Source organism: Rutidosis leptorrhynchoides, chromosome 1 (assembly GCF_046630445.1).
Source record: "Rutidosis leptorrhynchoides isolate AG116_Rl617_1_P2 chromosome 1, CSIRO_AGI_Rlap_v1, whole genome shotgun sequence".
Classification (NCBI taxonomy): Eukaryota; Viridiplantae; Streptophyta; class Magnoliopsida; order Asterales; family Asteraceae; genus Rutidosis; species Rutidosis leptorrhynchoides.
Window position 1 is genome coordinate 66,224,441 of NC_092333.1, and position 17,114 is coordinate 66,241,554.

Sequence of the window (17,114 nt, forward strand, 5' to 3'; positions counted from 1 at the left end):
TTAGCCGTGATCCTCGACGAAAGACGGGTTTACAAGCCATTGAATCCACTCAAACTTTAACTTCTTCGAGCGTCTCGAAATCCATTCGAACGATTTTATTTGGACTTCATTCAGCATCGTAGGCCCGCTACCCTTTTTCTTTTGAAAAAGCGCAAGGTTTCTGTTACGCCAAATGGAGTATCCCGTTACCCATGTTACAGCTTGCCAAAGAGATGATATGCTATTTGTTTGATCATTCGGCTTTGACCCTTTGAACAGTTGTTCCATATTTGAGAAAGAAAACCCGCCCATGTTCCACCACCTTAATACACGACGCCAAAGATCTTTTGCAACTGGACATTCTAGTAGGGCATGTTCCATGGTTTCTACATTGCCATCACAAACTAAGAATAAGACTTTTGAATTGAAATTGTAATAAGTTACAGAGTAAAAAGAAGTGGACTCGATTGACCTCTTCTCCATCCCATCTCATCTCTTTCAACTATTGTTTTTGAGTAACGATATATCCACCATTCAAATTATTTCATCCACCACATGTATGTATTATTTAGTTGTACAGTACAACTTGTTAATACACTGTTTATGTTTGAAGAAGTAATTTGAATGGTGAATATATCAATTTCCATTGTTTTTACTTTTCTTGTAAAAAAAATTACATTGAAATTACGACCGATAGCACGTGCTACCTCTGGATACAAGTAGATCCACACCTTCTTCGAGGACTCGGTTAGTGAGCCATCGAGCTTAAAGTATGTTTGGACGAAACTAGCTGGACCTGAAGCTTATTTTTGAAGCTAAAGCTTATAATTTTTCATTTGTGTTTGGTAAAATAACTGTAGCATGAACTTATTGTTGTAAATTAACCAAAGAGTACACTAATAATAATAATACATAATAATAACGAATGATTTTTTAGTAATTGTACATGTCATAATCTCTATTTTTTTCATAAGCTATTTTTAAGTAACTTATTTTTTTAAACTCTACAATTTAGGATAAGGTTTTTTTTTTTTTTTTTTTTTACCAACAAAGCTTAGAAACTATAAGCTCCTTAAACTCATAAACTTTACTTTTTCAAGCTCGTTGTGATTGTTCTTCATATGATTTTTTATAACGGTACTTCAAATTGGACGGAAGTAATTGGCATCAGATGTAGTTTTGATTTGTAGGGGTTTCCCTAACTCATGTTTTTGATCGGAATAGCGAACTAAACAGTTGCGATGGACGGAATTTGTGGAGATTTATGGTTTTTCTCCCAATCGGTTAATCAGCGAACAAGGTACCACTAGGATTTTTGTGTACCTAAAAATCGAAACCCTAATTTTGAAACGATGAAGTTGTAGATGTTTTTCACGGATCTTTTCGAATCTTTATGTATTGGGATCGAATTATTAGATTAACGCGATGAAAGAATTCGAATAAAATATTTTAGATACCCGATTTTAAGTGTCACTATGAAAACTTGGATTGATAGAAAAACACACGTATGGAGGGGAGAGGTTTTTTGATTTATCCACGTTGTTGGTTGTTGATCAAACCGTCTGATGCTTTTGAAAACTACTTCTAAACTCACATATCAGAAAACCGCTCCTAAACTTAATTTGAGGGTAACCGGGGTAATTATCCGCCGTAACTACTGATTAGAAACTTAAATGATATAATTATCTATTTAAACGGATATGATTTAAATTATGGAAACTGATCTAATAGTAAAACTTTTTACATGTATGATGCCATAATACTTTTTGTTATTATATTATAGTTTGTTTTATGATAAAAAAAAAAAAAAGTTTACTCCGTATTAAAAAGATCAAATAGTCCCCACAGACCACATCAATCTATCATGTGTAACCATCACTTCCCCCTTCTTTCACTTAAACCCACAAAAACGAACACACAGATTTGCATCTATCTCACCTTCAATGGTTGTTACCTGCATAATACTCACCTAAAAACTCTTAACTTTTTTATCTTCAAGTATCCCATATAGTTAAAAAGTAAATAGCTGTAGATTCATCTTCCCTTTGCTCGTCACTTTCCCAGTTGAAAAATATACTTTTATTTATTTATTTTGAATTCAATTAATTTTATGTTTAACAGTAACACGCACGCCCCTGGTACCTTTTTATCTTCTTTTTGTTGATACCATTTATTTATTATTATTTACTCTTTACTTTTCAAAAAGCCATATACTTGCTCCAAAGTAAGTCTTTTTATTCTTTTTTTGCCTTCTTTGTTGCTGACAAAATCTTTATCCCGTTGATTCTTCTATTTTTTATTTTATTTACTCCGTATTTATTATAACTAGTTTTAATTGGCTGATAAAATCTGTCATTTTCCATCTTTTCAGATTCAATCTTAATTTCATAACAAGTGTAAGGTTAGTTGACAAATTCAAGATTTTTTTATTTTTATTTTAGTTGTTTGTTTGCCTATTGTTTGTTCAAATGTGAAGGCTTTCGAAAAGATCAAACAAAAGTTGGTTTTTAACTGCTCTGATGAAGACTTTGACTTTAATTTGTGTGATGTGTCCCAAATTTGGGTGATTTATTGTGTGGTGTTTGGTGGGTCCTTCTTCCCCCTTTTTGGCTGTTGAATATGAGAAGATATTGACTTGCACCAAATCCATTGAGTGGTTTCTCCAAAATTGAGGTATTTTCTTTTTGTTTTTAATCTGATCTTTAGTCCAATCTGTTTTATTTTAGCTGGGTTGTTGATATATGTTTTTTTCATGACCTAATTTGATGCAAAAATTGTTTCTTGAAATACTTTATATGGGAAGTTGAAGTACTTTTCCTTTTAATCTGATTCGGGTAGTCAAATCCAATCTTAACCTGAGTTGGGTTGTTGAAATTTGGTTGTATTATGACCTAATCTGGTATAAAGTTTGCATCTTGAAATGCTTTGAAGTTGAAGTTCTTTTTTTTTTTTTTTTTTTCCCCTTCTAAAATCTGATTTCTCTATCTTAAGAATTAGTCAAATTGATCTTTCTCTGACCTGGGTAGTTGATAATATGGTGTTCTGAAGACCTAATTTGACTGAAAAGTTACAGTATTTCATTAATTTGGTTTATTCTATAGTTTTTTTGAAGAATTATTATGAAGGATATGGATGAAAATGGGAATAAAGATTGGAGAGATACTGTGAGGAAGATGCTTCCTCCAGGAGCAGAAATACCCGAAGATAGTGATGAACTTGATTACTCAATTGCTTTAGAATATATGGGTCCTGATGTACCTTATGAACTTCGTAGGGTCGAACCACTACAAATAAATCCCCGTTCGATCCCGACTGCATCGGTAGCCGAATCGTTGTCCAGTTCAAGAAGATCCGTCACTCGTGATGACCCAGTTATCGAGCCTATCCCGTTACCTGTTTCTTATATTGCTGATGTAGCCGATTCATCAAATCAAAGTTTAAGATTATCCGAGAGCTCAGAATCTGTAATCTCGGTTTTGCATAACGCTGATTCATTTTCAGCGTCTCCTTCGGGTTCTCCCGGGTCAACCCATAACCAAAGTGACGATCAAGGGAATGAAGTTAGGCGGGGCCCAGTGGTTACTTTTAACGAAGTTGATCGATCCGAAAGTATAGAAGACGGATTAGAAAGGCCGGGTTATTCAGAATACGTAGTGGTTTCTAAAGAAAAGAAGAAAAAGACGAAAACTTTACGTGTTTGTTATCGATGTGGAAAAGGGAAGTGGGAAACTAAAGAATCTTGTTTGGTTTGTGATGCAAAATATTGTAGTAGTTGTGTTCTTAGAGCAATGGGTTCGATGCCCGAGGGTCGAAAGTGTGTTACGTGTATTGGTGAAGTGATTGATGAATCAAAACGTCTTATTTTGGGGAAGAATTCGAGGTTATTGTCTCGTTTGCTTAGTCCATTAGAAGTCAAACAAATTATGAAAGCAGAAAAAGAATGTGCTGCTAATCAACTTCGCCCCGAACAGTTGATAGTGAACGGGTATCCGCTTAAACCCGAAGAAATGGCAGAACTTTTGGGCTGCCCGTTGCCACCACGGAAGTTGAAACCTGGAATGTATTGGTATGACAAAGAATCGGGTCTTTGGGGAAAGGTAAAATATTGTTTGTGAATTTTCTTAATTACTATATCAATAATTAATAATATAAATAAAGGTCTGTACTAAATATGATTACAAAATTTATGTTGTATCATTAAATCTGTTTATGTTTATGAATGTGGTTTTATGCATTAAGAATGCACTCTGGACAACTTTCACCCCGTTTGATCTGTAGCGAAATGTTTTTTCTATTGAATTGAACCGTCTGAGACAAAACAAAACCTGAATTATTCGTAAGTAATTTGATCGATATTGTGACTTTTATCTGCTAATAAAGATTGTAATTTTGTCTTTAATTTTGCAGGAGGGGGAGAAACCCGATAGAGTTGTGAGTTCAAATTTAAATTTCACTGGAAAACTTAGTCCAACTGCAAGCAATGGAAACACAGAAGTTTACATGAATGGTCGAGAAATTACAAAAGTCGAATTGAGAGTATTAAAGGTCTGTTTTTTCATTGGTCACCTTGTTCTTCTGCTTTGTAGACGGTTACGAAATGGGTAGATTGGTGGTTGTGACTTGTGAGACGTCAGACGTGTCACCCCAGTTGACCTGCAAACATTTTCCAGACAGTTTTTGGCCACTTCATAATTATTATTGTTATTATTGTTTTTTTTTTTGGAACTATCGAGTACATAAATATTATTACCAAAGGTTGCCATTGCAATAACAATCTAATATTTTGAAAGGTTATATTCTTTATAAATACACTTTAGGGACTTTTGACCCAATTGCCATGTTTCTTTACTCTTTAGTAGTTGATCTTCTTTAATTTGGCTCATGTAACACGTTTTATATCGATCTTAAAATTGGTGCATTCATATATAAATGGGTTGAATTTATAGGTTAGGTTGACCAGTCACTACTTCTGTTGTCCACTTTTTTGCAGCTTTGCAAGTATTAATACTTAATGGTAATATGTGTTACAAAGCGTATTATTAAAGTTTGAAATAGATATCCGATTTATTTGATTGTAGTAGAACAATTAATGTATTAACTGTGGCTACAAATCTTTAGTGATAAACCTAAAACACAAACCAACCACATCACAAGTGAATATGTTAATCGATTTTCTTATCTTCATCTGAAATATGTTTATAACGATTTGTTTCAGATGGCAAGTGTGCAATGTCCTCGTGACACTCATTTTTGGGTATACGATGATGGCCGATATGAGGAGGAAGGCCAGAATAATATCAAGGGAAATATCTGGGAAAAGGTATAAATAATCTCACATGATTGAATATTTCTCCAAATTAATAGTGTAACAACCCAAACCTTTACCGACCAAACACGACGAAATTTCAAACAAAAAAAATTTTCTGGTGCAGGCCATCTGCGCGGCGCGCCAGGTGGCCGCGCGGCGCGCCAAACCACCTGGACAGCCCGCTGTCCCCGGAAGTCAATTTAATAAAAATGTTTGACTAGTTCCCGACACATTTAGCTAAAACGCTTTTAACCATGACTTCATATATGAAAAACTAGCACGTTTAATTAATAAAATCAAATTTACGAAGCGGGTCCCACATCGACCCAAATTACCCCTTGAGTACCAAAATGCAATATTTGACCATAAGACTTTTAATACAAAACGAAGCCGAGCATGGCGATTGGGGATACGCTACCCAATCCTAAACAATCCAAAAGCAAGTCTCTAAAGCAAACTATGCAAGTCTTCTAGTCCTCGCGCTTACCCGAGCCACCAATCCGCATGCAATCTATAAAAAGAGTCAACAACGAGAGGGTAAGCTAATGCTTAGTGAGTAGAATAAATATATACATGCATATACAACTTACCTACTCGCATCCACGACATCACATAAATACACATAAATCACTTACCTCATCGTACCAAACGCTAGTATCATCAAATCGTATAACTAGCAACCTCATAAGCAATCAATAGCTAGTAACGTCAAACCGTACAACTAGCAACATCATTAGCATAAATAAATATATATAATAAATCAAATTAAATGCTAGCATCAACAATTACAATTCATGGTTAACCAATCTCTTCGCTAGGGGAACGACTTCGCGAATCAAGTCATCGATGTTCATAACATTCGTTAGCTTCCAAAAACGGCTATGGCATGCTAACCCCCCGAGGTGTTCCAAAAACGGCTATGGCATCACCCCTCAAGTGTTCCAAAAACGGCTATGGCATCACTTGCTCAATGTGAGTAGAACACGGCTATTACTCACGCTTTCGTACACCAACACGGCTATGTGTACGGGTAACTCAAATAACAACGTGGGAGTAAAACACGGCTATTACTTGCCACTAAATACACAAACACGGCTATTACTTGCCACTAAATGCACAAACACGGCTATGTGCCTTAGTACAAAACATGGACTAATACGGCTAAGTCCCACAACCTTGGTCACAAAACGGCTATGTGACACCATCGACACGGTACATAAATCATATACATACATATATACATATTCCACTCACAATAATCATTATGGACAAGAACGGCTATGTCCCACCACTACGGTCACAAAAACGGCTATGTGACATCATTACTACGGGCAACTATCAATGTGGACAAAATGTCTATATCTCACAACTATGGTCACCAAACGGCTATATCCCACAACTATGGTCACCAAACGGCTATATCCCACAACTATGGTCACCAAACGGCTATGTGACACCATTTCCACGGGCACATAAATCATATACATACATATATAGATATTCCACTCACCTTGAAGTCTTGAAGAATGCTTCCAAGTAATCCGCAACTCGCCAATGGAAAGTACCTATTCCATTACCACAATTACAATAATACACTTAGAGTGGATTTACAAATCAACCCAATTCGTAAGTGCAATTTCGACCCAAATGCACTTCCAAGCACAAACCGTGCCCAAACTAACCAATAGTCACTAACACAAGTGAGAATGGTCCTAATATGCCAATTAAACCCGAACTCAAGTGTTAAACACGTGTCATACCCATTTTGACCCTTAAACCCTAATTTTGACCCATAAAGGTCAAAATCTCATTCTTTGCAAGTTTTGACACCAAAACACATTTAACTCGGTTTTATACTTCAACTTAATCCATTTTAAGTTTATAAACTTCATTAAATCGCCAATTGGGTCATAATCACCACGAAACCCTAATTTGACCCAAAGTCAAAGTTAGTCAACCAAATAACCCTAAATGGGTTCCAATACTTCCATAATCACTAACTTAAGTGATTTAACTAATTTCAAGTTCTAAACATGGCCAAATAGTTCACCAACCCGAAATCCGCCAACAATTAACAACAAACCCGATTACTAGCATCACTAAACTCATTTCATCACCTAAAAGGGTTTTACAACTAATTAACTCAAAACCCTAACTTGAATATCAAATTAGATAAATGAAATTCGGAGTTTGAGCTTACCAATACTATCACCGCGTAGCCGAGAACGAAAGGAACAACTTTAAAACCCGAGACTTTAAACGATTCGAGCTTCTTCTTCACCAAAACCTCCAATCTCTCTCTAAATATTTGGAAGGGATGAATGGACATGAAAAATGATCCAAAACTGATCCAAAGTAGCTAATATGGCACACAAATCCGGCCCCATGTGATTTTACCCTTTTACCCCTCATTTAATTTAAATAAAAACAAGGGAGTTCTGTCAGCAGCAATCGGCGCGGCGCGCCCCTACCCCGCGCGACGCGCGGCCTCTCTGAAACAGATTCTTTTTCATTTTAAACCTTATATAAATAATCCGCGAAACCCAATCTCGAATGTCTTAATACACAAACAAGCAAGATAAATATTCGGGTCTTACAACTCTCCCCCACTTAAACTCGATCACGTCCTCGTGATCCTCATCACTTAACCACGGGGACCTCACCCTACGGTCCTCGACATAAGTCCCAATCCGACTTTCCTAAGCAACTCTTTCCCAACGAATCGCTTTCCACAACTAAATCGTCACCCGCGATTTATCAAAACCACAATCCGAGCACTACAACCATGCTCCTTCCCTAACATCGGGAAAACTCAACCACTCTCGTACCGAGATATAAATCCCTTAGCGTACTATTACCGAGTACAACGCTAAAAGCAACTAAGTCTCAACCTAAGGTCATCAACCCGAAACGATGAAGACCGAACCAAACGAATCCTTACGGACAACACCACTTAACAACATCCATTGTAGTGCGCAATACGACCCATACGCAGCTACCGTAACAACACAAACCCACGGTTAGAAACCGATAGCGCCCAAAACGGCTATGGGAACACAAGTCCCAAGGTGTACGAAATCATCCATCGTCACACCCGTAACAAACATGTGAGCGAAACACGGCTATCGCATCACTAATCATACCACGTGGTCCTCACGACCCCACCATCGACGCATAAAACGACCGATAGTTCCCACAACATGGTCCTTACGACCCCACCATTGGTGTATCAAACAACCAATAGATTACAACTCAACATGGCCGAAACAACCAGAGCCAAAACACATATGGAGGATGGTCGAAACAACCCGAACCTTTGTGAATTCGCACAACCACCCGACATTCACTACCTCAAACTATGAGCCCAACCAACAGGGACAATCGTACTACCCGAAATATTGTGAATACGAACAACCCGATATTCACGTCCCACAACACAACTCTCTTGATGAAGTCAGCGGACCCCGAAGGTCATGCTCCACCAATCTCAATACCGGATGAAGTCAGCGGACCCGAAGATCATGCTTCACCGATCTCAACACCACGCTCATGACGAAGTCAGCGGACCCTAAAGATCATGCTCCATCAATCACGTACTCCCATGATGAAGTCAGCGGACCCTAAAGATCATGCTCCATCACGTAACCATACTATAATGAAGTCAGCGGACCCGAAAGTCATGCTTCATTAATCCACAATACTACGATGAAGTCAGCGGACCCCGAAGGTCATGCTTCATCAACCACATACCATAATCGAGCAAGAACCACCTATATCAAACATAGGTACCGAACAAGAATTCTCCAAAAGAGAACCCGACACACACCTTCCTTAACCGAAGGATTTCACCTTGCTCACCAAACACGACCATTATCTCTCAACGAGATTTACCACATTACCACCTCGGTGGTAGTTCCAATCTAAACCATAAGTACAATTTATCCGAAATCGTACTCTACCACAAATCGACCAAAACTAGGTCTCGACAAAGTGTCCGGATCTACCAAAAGCATCATCCGAAACATCACACTAAAACTTCCTCGTGCGGGAGTGCGACTCCCCCACTTGGAACCACGTTCCTATATCACAATTCATACACCCGTACGATGCTACCAAAGGTAGACTTTACCAACAATTGGGTACACACGACCCATCACCACACCTTGCTCTAATCTTGAGCACGCGAAGGATTTCAATCAATCCTTAAACACTTCGAACGCAAAGTGTATCACGATTACACAAACCATACCCTCGCAATTATCCAATTGCTTTAGTTTGTCAAGTTTCACTTAGTCACTCATGTACCTAAGGGTTTCTCCCGGGACCCTAAGTACAATGTAACCACAACACAATCGGAGTCGACACCACGCTAGTAGGTATAAAAGAGGCACCTAATGTCGCGTCATAAAGACTCCATTACCAACATACGTCAAGATTTTAAACACTCGATCTCAAAGGTTCCAATCACCCGACGAACCCCATGGTTCATCACTTCAACACAGAAGCGAACACGCGCTTAACAATCGAACACCAAATCCATTTCCGTGGCTTGGTAGTAACATTTCCCAAATACTAAGGAATGCTTGGTTGCACCAAGTCTTACGCCCTTCGTCCCAAAAATCAAACATCGTCACAGGGTACTTCCATTAGGAACGTCACCCTTAACCATAACATGCAAATCACTATGCAATTAACAAGTCCGAACATAAACGCCACATAAATAAATATTCAAAGACATATTTATCAAAACGAACGTACCTCAACGTCTCCTTGCGGCATTCGCCGCCGCCAACCCGGGACAATCCGGCTTGCGATGTCCCTCTTTATGACAATAGTAGCACATTTCGCCTTCACTTCTCGGCATCGTGCATTCCCACAACTTGTGACCCCTAACGCCACAATTGAAACATCTAGGCGCACGAGATTCCACCGCGCCCTTTACCACTTTACTCGTACTCGCACTCGGACCCTTAGTCCTCTTACTCGGAGCACCATAAGAAACAACCCTTCCCTCACTTGAAGGTTCGCCCTTTTTCGATCGCGTATAAGACTCGAAACCTCTAGCCACCGCAAATAACTCCGCAAACGACTTCGCGTAACCCCGGCTAATTTTGCTTTTCAAGTCATCGCTCAAAGTTCGATAGAAATCCTCCATCAACAAACGATCGTTCCCCAAATATTCCGGGCAAAAACGAGCCTTCGACATAAAAGTCGTCTTTAAAGTATTCAAGTCCATAGAACCCTGTTGCAAATTTCGCAACTCACAACGCAATTCCGATAAATCGGCTGAAGTTCGGAACTCCTCGAAGAATTCCTCCTTAAATTCATCCCATGATAACGCCATAAACGTCTCACCACCGACAAGATCAATCTTGCCATCCAACCAATCCTTCGCCCTACCTCGCAACAAACTAGTAGCGAGTCTCGTCTTTTTCTCGGGTGGGCATTCCATAGTACGAAAACACCCTTCGACATCCGAAACCCAAGTCGTACTCACCAAAGGATCCGGTTTCCCATCATACATAGGGGGTTTAGTCCTCATGAAGCTCTTAAGACAACGCTCCATTTCACCCCTATTTTGGAATTCGGAATACTTCCCATCCATTTCTTCTCGAAACGCCCTCATTTGCTCCGCAACGGCGGCCGTAACTCTAGCGTTAAATTCCGTGTCGTTCGTCCCGGTCTCGTTTCGCGTCGTCATTCTAAAGAATGCAAAACGATTAGTCCACGCACGTATAAAATGACACGCACAACACCCTCCCATCTTGCTAAACACTCGTCGTACATCACTTGTTAGACACGATTTGCACCCGTAATAAGGTCTGCAAGTTCTTATTACGCACACACGCCGCATCGACTTGTTAGTACAACGACCGCCTCGCTCGATGATATAAACGAACACAACCAAAATTCTACGCGGTACAAACACACGCGAGAATTACACCACAACACAAATAATATATTAATAATATCCGCATTACTAATATAAACGTTAGTCGACCTATAAACAAGGCACTAACTAAACCCGTTCCTGACCCGTAATCCTACAAGTCCCGCAACAAATTACGCGCACACAAAAGTTTAAGTCTAGGCACCTATCTCAAGTCACCTAAATCCCTTAGACCATGCTCTGATACCACTTGTAACAACCCAAACCTTTACCGACCAAACACGACGAAATTTCAAACAAAAAAAATTTTCTGGTGCAGGCCATCTGCGCGGCGCGCCAGGTGGCCGCGCGGCGCGCCAAACCACCTGGACAGCCCGCTGTCCCCGGAAGTCAATTTAATAAAAATGTTTGACTAGTTCCCGACACATTTAGCTAAAACGCTTTTAACCATGACTTCATATATGAAAAACTAGCACGTTTAATTAATAAAATCAAATTTACGAAGCGGGTCCCACATCGACCCAAATTACCCCTTGAGTACCAAAATGCAATATTTGACCATAAGACTTTTAATACAAAACGAAGCCGAGCATGGCGATTGGGGATACGCTACCCAATCCTAAACAATCCAAAAGCAAGTCTCTAAAGCAAACTATGCAAGTCTTCTAGTCCTCGCGCTTACCCGAGCCACCAATCCGCATGCAATCTATAAAAAGAGTCAACAACGAGAGGGTAAGCTAATGCTTAGTGAGTAGAATAAATATATACATGCATATACAACTTACCTACTCGCATCCACGACATCACATAAATACACATAAATCACTTACCTCATCGTACCAAACGCTAGTATCATCAAATCGTATAACTAGCAACCTCATAAGCAATCAATAGCTAGTAACGTCAAACCGTACAACTAGCAACATCATTAGCATAAATAAATATATATAATAAATCAAATTAAATGCTAGCATCAACAATTACAATTCATGGTTAACCAATCTCTTCGCTAGGGGAACGACTTCGCGAATCAAGTCATCGATGTTCATAACATTCGTTAGCTTCCAAAAACGGCTATGGCATGCTAACCCCCCGAGGTGTTCCAAAAACGGCTATGGCATCACCCCTCAAGTGTTCCAAAAACGGCTATGGCATCACTTGCTCAATGTGAGTAGAACACGGCTATTACTCACGCTTTCGTACACCAACACGGCTATGTGTACGGGTAACTCAAATAACAACGTGGGAGTAAAACACGGCTATTACTTGCCACTAAATACACAAACACGGCTATTACTTGCCACTAAATGCACAAACACGGCTATGTGCCTTAGTACAAAACATGGACTAATACGGCTAAGTCCCACAACCTTGGTCACAAAACGGCTATGTGACACCATCGACACGGTACATAAATCATATACATACATATATACATATTCCACTCACAATAATCATTATGGACAAGAACGGCTATGTCCCACCACTACGGTCACAAAAACGGCTATGTGACATCATTACTACGGGCAACTATCAATGTGGACAAAATGTCTATATCTCACAACTATGGTCACCAAACGGCTATATCCCACAACTATGGTCACCAAACGGCTATATCCCACAACTATGGTCACCAAACGGCTATGTGACACCATTTCCACGGGCACATAAATCATATACATACATATATAGATATTCCACTCACCTTGAAGTCTTGAAGAATGCTTCCAAGTAATCCGCAACTCGCCAATGGAAAGTACCTATTCCATTACCACAATTACAATAATACACTTAGAGTGGATTTACAAATCAACCCAATTCGTAAGTGCAATTTCGACCCAAATGCACTTCCAAGCACAAACCGTGCCCAAACTAACCAATAGTCACTAACACAAGTGAGAATGGTCCTAATATGCCAATTAAACCCGAACTCAAGTGTTAAACACGTGTCATACCCATTTTGACCCTTAAACCCTAATTTTGACCCATAAAGGTCAAAATCTCATTCTTTGCAAGTTTTGACACCAAAACACATTTAACTCGGTTTTATACTTCAACTTAATCCATTTTAAGTTTATAAACTTCATTAAATCGCCAATTGGGTCATAATCACCACGAAACCCTAATTTGACCCAAAGTCAAAGTTAGTCAACCAAATAACCCTAAATGGGTTCCAATACTTCCATAATCACTAACTTAAGTGATTTAACTAATTTCAAGTTCTAAACATGGCCAAATAGTTCACCAACCCGAAATCCGCCAACAATTAACAACAAACCCGATTACTAGCATCACTAAACTCATTTCATCACCTAAAAGGGTTTTACAACTAATTAACTCAAAACCCTAACTTGAATATCAAATTAGATAAATGAAATTCGGAGTTTGAGCTTACCAATACTATCACCGCGTAGCCGAGAACGAAAGGAACAACTTTAAAACCCGAGACTTTAAACGATTCGAGCTTCTTCTTCACCAAAACCTCCAATCTCTCTCTAAATATTTGGAAGGGATGAATGGACATGAAAAATGATCCAAAACTGATCCAAAGTAGCTAATATGGCACACAAATCCGGCCCCATGTGATTTTACCCTTTTACCCCTCATTTAATTTAAATAAAAACAAGGGAGTTCTGTCAGCAGCAATCGGCGCGGCGCGCCCCTACCCCGCGCGGCGCGCGGCCTCTCTGAAACAGATTCTTTTTCATTTTAAACCTTATATAAATAATCCGCGAAACCCAATCTCGAATGTCTTAATACACAAACAAGCAAGATAAATATTCGGGTCTTACAAATAGTCAGTAGATTTAATATATAACTTTGTAATAACCTGTTTTTGGGCAGACTAGAACGAGGTTACTTTGTACATTGCTTTCGTTGCCCGTTCCACATGGTCAGCCACAAAGAGAAAGCAATGAAGCCAGCAATTATGCTACCGTACCGAATTACTTTGAACCTAAAAAGATCCAAAAGCTTTTATTACTTGGACTTGAGGGCTCGGGAACCAGCACTATCTTTAAGCAGGTAATGCATTTTAAGATTTCTAATCGTTACTCCTTTTTAAAAGCTGCTCATTTATCACAGGCATAAGTGGAAAATGGGCTGGTCATTCTGGTTTTATAAGGGTAATCTTCTGTTAAAACATAACCCAAATTGGCCCATTCATAAGTAAATGGGTCAAAGCTACCACTTCTTACTTTAAGCTTGCTTAATTTATAAGATAAAGGTCCTAACTTTAGATCTCACACTCTCTATCTCAAGAACTAGTAGTGTGTCAATGAACTGAGTCAACTGACTGCATAAGTGCCACCCGTTTGGGTATGGTGTGGTCTTTTGAATCATCATAAAAAACTATCTTTTAACTGACCCGTACAAAAACTTAATTGCTACACCGCTACGTTCAGGACTAGTAACTTATTTTACTGTATTTAGTGTAATCCCTTTTTGTTACTTTTAATGCAGGCAAAATTCTTGTATGGAAATAGATTTAGTGATGAAGAGTTGCAAAATATAAAGCTTATGATTCAGAGCAACATGTATCGATACCTCAGTATCCTACTTGATGGACGCGAACGCTTCGAGGAAGAAGCAATAATGAAAAACCACCCTCTCGAATCTCATGACCAACCCAATGGAACCGGTACTTAAACTCTTTTTTAAAAATATTTTAAATTAACATTCTTTTGAACTTTTAGGACCAAATACATACATCAGAGCATACAATTGACGGTTGGTTCTTCTTCTTCTTTTTTTTTTTTTTACTGTTTCAGGTAATGAGGGTGATAATAGTGAAGAAATGAATCAAAATGTTTACTCGCTTAACCCGAGATTAAAGCATTTTTCTGATTGGCTTTTGGACATAATTGCAACTGGAGATTTAGATGCATTTTTTCCAGCAGCAACGCGTGAATATGCACCACTGGTTGAAGAGGTGTGGAAAGATCCTGCAATACAGGAAACGTATAAGAGGAAAAATGAACTACACTTTTTACCCGATGTTGCAGAATACTTTTTAAGCCGGGTATTTTCATTATATTCTTATATCACTTTTGGTCTATACAACATTTTCATCCGATTGTGTTATTATGATAGAAAAACTATATTAGATGGGGTTTACTAGAAGAAATACACAGGTCAATGATGAAAGTTAATTAATGTACCATTAATAATTAATAATAATGAAGAAAAATTTGGTTTTCTTTTGATTAAATGAGGGTGGATTATTTTTGTTTTTCTAAATTCAACCAAATCTGATGAGATGGCTGCCACGTCATCACATAGAGGTAGAGTAAACATGCAATAGTTTAGCGTGTGAATTTTTTTGTGTCGGTTTTCAGGCTGTTGAGGTTTCTAGCAATGAATATGAACCTTCAGAGAATGACATACTATATGCTGAAGGAGTCACCCAAGGGAACGGATTGGCTTTCATAGAATTCTCGCTTGATGATCGCAGCCCAATGTCCGAAATATATACCGACAATCTCGATCCTCAATCCCAACCTGTCTCTAGGTATGCATTTTGATCTTTCAAACACAGACAGTAGCTTATAAATGTTGGTTTTTGTGTAGCAGCAGCTAATCTTTTTGGTTCATAATTTGGTTAATTAGATATCAACTTATCAGAGTAAATGCTAAAGGAATGAACGAAGGTTGCCGATGGGTGGAAATGTTTGAGGATGTGCGAGTAGTTATTTTTTGTGTCGCTTTAAGTGACTACGATCAAATGTGGCTATCATCATCTGAAAACACCGGAGGAAGCGGTTCTTTACTTCAAAACAAAATGATCCAAAGCAAAGAGCTTTTCGAATCGATGGTGAAACACCCGTGTTTCAAAGACACCCCATTTGTGTTAATCTTAAACAAATACGATCTTTTTGAAGAAAAACTTAAAAGCACACCGTTAAGTGTGTGTGAGTGGCTCACTGACTTTAGCCCGGTTCAACCCTATACTAGCAACCATAACTTAGCCCACCAAGCCTACTACTATGTGGCTATGAAATTCAAGGATCTTTATGCATCTCTCACGGCCCGAAAGCTTTTTGTGTGGCAAGCGCGGGCCCGAGATCGGGTCAATGTGGATGAAGCGTTTAAATATATAAGGGAGATTGTGAAATGGGATGATGAGAAGGAAGAGACATATATTGGTGCTGAAGACTCGTTTTATAGTACTACTGATGATGTCAGCTCACCGCCGTTCATCAGGCAAACTTAGTTTGTCTTTGAGTTGTGTTTATTGTTGTAGATAAAATGGTCCAAGTTAGTTGTTGGTGAATAAGTTATCTTTTTATTCGGATTTCAAGTATTGGTTAATGAACTGTGTATGAAATTGTAGCTCTTGTAAGTTGATATGAGAAAGGGCTAGGATCCGATTTTTCAACGTAACGCAGTCCATAATGTTTTGTTTTTAAGCTCGTGCATGACTTTATTTATTGTTGTATAATATTCCAAAAACAAATACGAAGTAATACAACAGTTATAATTTGTCATGCATAATGTTAATGTTAGGTACACAGAATGGCAAGTGTATTATGCACCTAATCTTTAACTGTACCTGAACACAAACTATCAGTATTGCTATGACCATAAATATTGACAAAAACAATTTATACATAAATTTCTAATAGTGTGTTCATTGTAGATGAACACCAAGTATCTAGTGTTTTCATTGTAGGCGAACCCCAAATTTTCCATTTACATTTATTAAATAAATTTCAAATATGATGTAATTGTAGGACTACCAACGTAGACAAAACTGGTAATCCTAACACAGCTACTTTGTTATCATTAAAAGCTGATAAAGAAGTCAAAAATCATTGACAAGTTTACAAGAGAAATGCACTTTGGGCAATCTAAAACGCGTTTTACCAGCTAAAACGTTTGATAAAGTTACCTTCAAAGTTTTTTTATACGGATAAAAAGATAAAAATATGTTATGTT

The 17,114-nt window shown here is 38.4% G+C and overlaps 2 protein-coding genes across 2 annotated transcripts; one reads left to right on the forward strand and one right to left on the reverse strand.

Moving 5' to 3' along the window:
- Positions 1-360, reverse strand: LOC139877705 (uncharacterized). Its single transcript, XM_071865160.1, has one exon. It carries the CDS (start codon positions 358-360, stop codon positions 1-3), a length of 360 nt encoding a protein of 119 aa, XP_071721261.1.
- Positions 361-2,341: 1,981 nt separating this feature from the next.
- LOC139886458 (extra-large guanine nucleotide-binding protein 3-like) lies at positions 2,342-16,632 on the forward strand. The gene is made up of 10 exons (XM_071870279.1): positions 2,342-2,380; positions 2,456-2,652; positions 3,081-4,076; positions 4,387-4,524; positions 5,195-5,299; positions 14,022-14,201; positions 14,640-14,817; positions 14,948-15,198; positions 15,515-15,687; positions 15,786-16,632. The coding sequence occupies exons 3-10, from the start codon at positions 3,099-3,101 to the stop codon at positions 16,387-16,389; spliced, it is 2,607 nt and encodes an 868-aa protein (XP_071726380.1). The 5' UTR covers positions 2,342-2,380; positions 2,456-2,652; positions 3,081-3,098; the 3' UTR covers positions 16,390-16,632.
- The last annotated feature ends 482 nt before the right edge of the window (positions 16,633-17,114 follow it).